The sequence below is a fragment of the Neoarius graeffei genome, chromosome 28, assembly GCF_027579695.1.
Source record: "Neoarius graeffei isolate fNeoGra1 chromosome 28, fNeoGra1.pri, whole genome shotgun sequence".
NCBI lineage: Eukaryota > Metazoa > Chordata > Actinopteri > Siluriformes > Ariidae > Neoarius > Neoarius graeffei.
In genome coordinates, this window is record NC_083596.1 from 20274919 (window position 1) to 20281819 (window position 6901).

The window sequence follows — 6901 nt, forward strand, 5'->3', positions numbered from 1 at the left end:
ATACAGTCTCCCGTTTTTTTTAGAAACAGATTATCTCAATACAAGTTAGACCGCTTCTCTAATTTCAGGCTTATAGAAAGAATAGACATATGAGCTAGAGAGACACAGCTCAACAGACACGTCCTCCCCCACACTGTGTTAATGATGATTTGAGGCTGAAGACTTTGTGTTAATGACTCACGGCTTCTGGACTCACCCAGTGGCTGGCGATGATTTCACCGCAGTAGTTCATGAGCGTGGTCGCGTCCAACTCCTCGGCCGTCTGGTAGAACCGAATGCAGTTCCTCACGTTTACCGAGGACATTACTCCTTTCTCACATCTACCAACATGGAGAGGAATACCAACATTTAAAATCAGAACAACAAGCAATACATATAACGAACGTCAGAATAACGAGGTAACGTTGATATCGGTCATCTCCGTATATCCATCTTCAATTTAAAAGAGCAGTTTGTCATTTCTACACCCCTCTGCTGCCTCAGAGGTGAACTGCAATTCAAACGAAATGGCCTTGGCTTTTCCCTAACTCGCCCCAGCCCCGGTGTTTAAAATAACTCATGCCTAGTGAGTTGCTTTTTAGGGAAAATTGCCATTCGGGCAGAGCCGTTTTTCAGACAAGAAAAACAAAGCAGAGACCTGAAATAAATTTAAAACCCAGGTCCTTCCACATACATTTTTAAACATTACAACTGCGCCTTTAATAGAATCATCAATGATTGAGCTGCAGGTATGACATCCTGAAAAAGCATAACGTGTCATCCTGTCAATTAATGCATCGATGGCAAATACTCATATGAAATGAAAAGGGGAACAGAAAGTGTGTCAGTTAACATCGGAGACCTCAGAACACCTGCAGAACTGGCAATCATTTCATACATCAATTGACTCCTCTGTTGTATTTATCATGATAAAGAACAGCTCTTGATGTATTTTTTTTTTTTTAGTTTTAGTGGAGTCTTGTCGAGTCTACGGCATTTTGGTTCATTCATCCTTATTTAAAAACACATTAATGGACATAGAACCACTTTTTTTCATCTCATTATCTCTAGCCGCTTTATCCTGTTCTACAGGGTCGCAGGCAAGCTGGAGCCTATCCCAGCTGACTATGGGCGAAAGGCAAGGTGGGGTACACCCTGGACAAGTTTTTTTTAATAAAAACATGGGCCAAAAGACAAACCAGGGTGGGGTTTTTTGGTCCAATTCAATAGTCGTTGACCTGCAGGCTGTGGGTCATCCACCCTCTTTCCTCTGTACCCACCTCTCTCGTAGAAGGTAAAGCTGAAAGCGGTTAGCCAGCTTCATCAGGTCAATGAGGAAGGTGTCATCTTCGCACAGCTCTAGCTCGTCCGTGTAAGCCCAGCGCAGCATCGCCATGGCAACCTCTGGCCTGGCCTCTGAGAACAAGATACATTCATTGAAAAAGGAGAAGAAAAATACGACCGGGGGGGGGACCCAGTACGGAACTGGACTTCAATATCCAAATCATTGTTATAGCTCAGGCATTTAATAACTAAATAAATAAAAATAATATCTGGCTCCTGAGTGATGGGTCAAAAGTTTCCGTTAACAGAAGATGACCACTTGGAATCCTGATAATTAGCAGAGTACCCTTTGCCTCAGAACATAACATCCAGGGGTGGAGTCAGACCTAATCTAGCTCCTCCTACCTGGACAGAGTGGATTCAGGGATGGAAACAAGCCCGTGTGTTCCAAGCTGTGCAAGTGTGTTGTTTCATGTTGTACAGCATTGTGTGTCTTAGGGGTTACACCTTTCCAAGAAGGTGGATAAGGTCTACTTCCCACCCCTTGGACTTCTAGTTCTCTGCCCTGGGAGGGGCTTGTTTTCTTCTCCATCTCATGTTAGCTAATCACATGCTGTTTAAAAAAAAAAAAACCCTCATTGATTCTCACCTGACAGGTTGAGCTCAGACGTGGAGGCCATGTTGGCCAGGCTCCAGACGTCACTGCGCGCTGCCAGGACAAACTTATGGGCACTCAGCTGCTCCTGTCCGACTTTCACCTTCAGGTCACTGCAACACAACACCACAGCTCACACAACGCACCAGGCAAACAATCAAACATCTCAAACTTCTGTACATTCACTTTACATTCCTCCTTTATGTCTTAAGGAAAAATAACAGCTCCAGCTCCGAGCATGCACCTGTACTGGTCTTGCTGATAAAGTTCAGCCACAATGGCCAGCAGGCGGCTAATGAAGGAGTCGCTGGACTGCGAAGAGGAAGACCCATGCCCTGAGGTCTGTGCTGCCAGCAGAGAGCACCTCCTCTCCGTCTCCACCAGTTTCTGCTGCATTTTGACATACTCCTGCCGCAGCAGGGACAGGTGCTTCTGCAGTTTCTGCACCTCCTCTGCACAGAGAGAGGAAGAGAAGATCAGGGAGGAAGAGCAACAGGGCAGAGGGTGAGCCACCAGCAGCAACAAGGTGTGCAGGGAGGTAAAATAAAATATACATCAATCACCATTAGACAGAAAGAATGATGAGCATAATTGGAGAACACTAGTTAGTGAGTGAATGAGAGAGACATGACTCATCACATACATCTATATACATGCACAGATGAGCACACATTTCAACACATATGCAGTGACAGGCAGATAGACAGATGTAGAGAAAGGGACACATGCATAGAGAAACAAATGCAATGACATAGACATACACTCACAAGGTCACACATGCATGCAGGCACTAACACGAAGTCTTGAACATGCACACGCGATGCCAACAGAATGGAGAAACGGGTATAACCAGAGTTTAACAAAAAATCTGACAGAAGACACAAACCTGCTGAGGCAGCAGACTGGAAGCTACTTCCTGATCATTTCATACTAACTTTCCATCAAGGGACGAACTGCAACTGAATCTCATGCAACCATACAGTTATCATAGTTCCCCAACCATTATTAAGACGAACTGGATTTATGACCAAATCTCACAAATTCCCCAGAGACAGCTGAGATTTATCGAAACGCGTGCCTCAGGAAATCATGACGAAACACCCCCCATCCTCAACATGCTTCCTTTTCTCGAAGCGAGGGGACATTGGAATTTGACAACTTGGCAGAAATTCTGCAAGCCAAGCTTCCTTCCTCTTTACTACCACTCTGTATACGAGCTTACCATTTGCAAGAACGCAGAGGGGACATTTTATCTTGCTCTGGCTGAGGGATTGTGTGTGCTCACGGTGATTAGCATACGAGTTAAGAAGTTACTTCAAACCACATTGAGCCTGAGCCTCCCCAGGGGAACAACGAATGCTCAAGAAACACCAACATGGATCTTATAGAAATGCTACACACAGGGGTGCAGATCCAATGTCAGGATTTGGGGGGGGGGGGGGGGGGGGGGGGGAACAAAAGTGATTTTTTTTTCCCCCCCATATGCAACCATAAATCACAACTTCATAGAGGCTTGCCACATCATTCAAAAAGTACTGCACAGGGAATCATTTGTCCCCCCCGGGATCTGCACCCATGTCCATGTCCCCCCTGGGATCTGCACCCATGTCCATGTCCCCCCCGGGATCTGCACCCAAGGCTACACACTAAACACTCCAGCTTTGACTCTCGCCCTGTGTCTGAAATCACTCACTCGTTCACTACTCCCTACTCACGATAAGGAGAATTACTATATAGTGAGCTCATTGGTAAAATGGAGGAGAGGGGGGAAAAAACAAAAACACTTTCGGACACTATTCTGTCACGCTGTTATTTACGTCATTACTGTTGCACAATTAAAACGTGCCAGATCAGCCGGCTGGTGGGTTTTCAAAATAATGAATACATGCATGTATTTTTGCGATAAATACATACATCAGCGCATTTCCCACATTAATCAACACAAAGTACTTTGTCTCTGCTGTATCTTTCAGCTCTTTTAAATCAAGGCTGAAGTTCTCTTTGCCTCTGCCTTTTATTAAATTAAATTTGAGGCTTTTGATTAATTCTTTCCTCTGCACTGTAACCTTTATTCTTGTATTTTATCTGTCTTATTCTACTTTAGGGTGTCACGGTGGTGTAGTGGTTAGCGCTGTCGCCTCACAGCAAGAAGGTCTGGGTTTGAGCCTCGTGGCCGGCGAGGGCCTTTCTGTGCGGAGTTTGCATGTTGTCTGCCTGGGTTTTCTCCGGGTGCTCCGGTTTCCCCCACGGTCCAAAGACATGCAGGTTAGGTTAACTGGTGACTCTAAATTGACCGTAGGTGTGAATGGTTGTCTGTGTCTATGTGTCAGCCCTGTGATGATCTGGCGACTTGTCCAGGGTGTACCCCGCCTTTCGCCCGTAGTCAGCTGGGATAGGCTCCAGCTTGCCTGCGACCCTGCAGAACAGGATAAAGCGGCTAGAGAGAATGAGATGACTTTAGCTTATTCTCTTACTATTTTTAATTGTACTTGAATGTCCGTTTATAAATGTGTTTCTTCCTCCGTCCATTCGCCCCAACACACTTTTCAGCGCGACTGCAATGCATGATGGTATGTATATACTGCTTGGTTAGTGACCATTTTTCACAGTGCATTGTGGGATACTTTGAGTGCACTATATAGGGTGCAATAAGTCTCACTATACATTCAGACAGCACTACAAAATGGCAAACTCACTATATAGTGAGCAATTTCAGACACAGGGAAAGACCAATTACAGCATCTAAGATTCTAACTAGTCTTTATAATCTTTTAACAAGACCGATTTATTTGAGCTTTCTGACCACAAATTATGAACAACAGGAGTTAGCAGCTTTCTCAGGAGGTCAACCGGCACAATAAAGTATTTTAAAATCCTATAGGAAAAGCACAACACACAAGTTACACAACCATGAAGCTGTAAAAATGCAGCCAGGCTGAAAACCATGCTGACCCTCAACCTGGGTGCCAATATTTTCAGTCTGACAAAAGGTCTGGTCTAATAGATAAGCAGAAGACACAGGTCACGTGATCATACCATGCATAACGACAAAAAAAAGTCTCCACTGAAAGATTTTCGAAGACAATAGCAGGAAAAACGAAACACAAGTCACCCCAGGTCTTGCAGAGCAGTGTTCTCAATCCCAAATGTATCTCCTACAACCTAGGGCACTATATCTAACGCATAGCACTGGGGTTTACACCCTATACAGGGCACTATAGATCCAAAAATGAGCAATTTGGGATTCGGCACCATTACCGTTAGGCGCGTGAGCTAATGACAATTGTTGATATCCGACTATTTTAGCCAGTGTTATCATACAAGGCCACCATTATCACCGGACACAGGCTAATAAGACTCGAACCCAAACTAACTACAATAAACTAACCAAAAATTCTGAAGTGAAACGTTTTATTGTGGATTTTTGTGAATTTTCACTTCAACCACCGCCCAACCCACTATCTCACTCACCGACCCATAAAACAGACGCAATATTAACCTCGTCCATGCAAACGCTTATTTATCACATAACTCTAAACACGACGAAAATTTATTTACGTATACACTTACTAGTTAAGCTGAGGTGAAATTAACAAAGGATAAAGGGGAAAAAAGGACGTGAAAATATGCAAGAAATCAAATTCATTTCATACCTTCCGCCATGTTGGATCCACGGCTGACTGGATGTTCTCGCGAGAGGAGTGAGAAACCGCAGGGTAAATATCGCGAGAAGATGGAGACGCTTGGGAGGAGCAAAGCAGCAGTGTTGTTTTGTTGAAAATTTATATCAGGCCAATACATTTTCCAGCCAATGACCATTTCCAGTGTGTTAATAAATAAAATAAATATGGACTACCTGTGATTATTGCACTGATAAATTTTAATCCAACTGTTAGAATATTAAGCAGATTAAGTAAATTTGTTTGTTTGTTTGTTTGTTTGGGGCCATTATATATTTCATTCACTCTTGGAATCCAATCCAGGTATATTTTGAGCTTGGAAGGTGATAAAAGTATTTGAACATGAATTTCATATATTTGAATTGTCACGTTAAATAAAAATACAGAAAGAAAAGAAATCTGTGTTGTATTTCAAAAATATTACAAATTTGTCTATGTTTTTGTCCCTTTGTTTTGAAATTGCAAGGGGTAAGATGGGTGGCATGGTGGTGTAGTGGTTAGCGCTGTCGCCTCACAGCAAGAAGGTCCGGGTTCGAGCCCCGTGGCCGGCGAGGGCCTTTCTGTGCGTAGTTTGCATATTGTCTGTGTGGGTTTCCTCCGGGTGCTCCGGTTTCCCCCACAGTCCAAAGACATGCAGGTTAGGTTAACTGGTGACTCTAAATTGACCGTAGTTATGAATGGTTGTCTGTGTCTATGTGTCAGCCCTGTGATGACCTGGCGACTTGTCCAGGGTGTGCCCTGCCTTTTGCCCGTAGTCAGCTGGGATAGGCTCCAGCTTGCCTGCGACCCTGTAGAACAGGATAAAGCGGCTAGAGATAATGAATGTTTGTTTGTGGCCATTATATATTTCATTCACTCTTGGAATCCAATCCAGGTATATTTTGAGCTTGGAAGGTGATAAAAGTATTTGAACATGAATTTCATATATTTGAATTGTCACGTTAAATAAAAATACAGAAAGAAAAAGAAATCTGTGTTGTATTTCAAAAATATTACAAATTTGTCTATGTTTTTGTCCCTTTGTTTTGAAATTGCAAGGGGTAAGATGGGCGGCACGGTGGTGTAGTGGTTAGCGCTGTCGCCTCACAGCAAGAAGGTCCGGGTTTGAGCCCCGTGGCCGGTGAGGGCCTTTCTGTGCATAGTTTGTATATTGTCCGCGTGGGTTTCCTCCGGGTGCTCCGGTTTCCCCCACAGTCCAAAGACATGCAGGTTAGGTTAACTGGTGACTCTAAATTGATCATAGGTGTGAATGGGAGTGTGAATGGTTGTCTGTGTCTATGTGTCAGCCCTGTGATGACCTGGC

General features: G+C 43.9%; 1 protein-coding gene across 1 annotated transcript in view; it reads right to left on the bottom strand.

Annotated features, from left to right (window-relative positions):
- The window catches only part of ankfy1 (ankyrin repeat and FYVE domain containing 1), a 36032-nt gene extending 30427 nt beyond the window's left edge, over positions 1 to 5605 (bottom strand). The window contains exons 1-5 of the mRNA XM_060912474.1: positions 5572 to 5605; positions 2163 to 2370; positions 1913 to 2031; positions 1260 to 1395; positions 197 to 320 (exon numbers count right to left, since the gene is read on the bottom strand). Coding sequence (XP_060768457.1) covers positions 197 to 320; positions 1260 to 1395; positions 1913 to 2031; positions 2163 to 2370; positions 5572 to 5581 — 597 coding nt within the window. The 5' untranslated portion in view covers positions 5582 to 5605. The remainder of the gene's footprint in view (positions 1 to 196; positions 321 to 1259; positions 1396 to 1912; positions 2032 to 2162; positions 2371 to 5571) is intronic.
- Positions 5606 to 6901: the final 1296 nt, after the last annotated feature.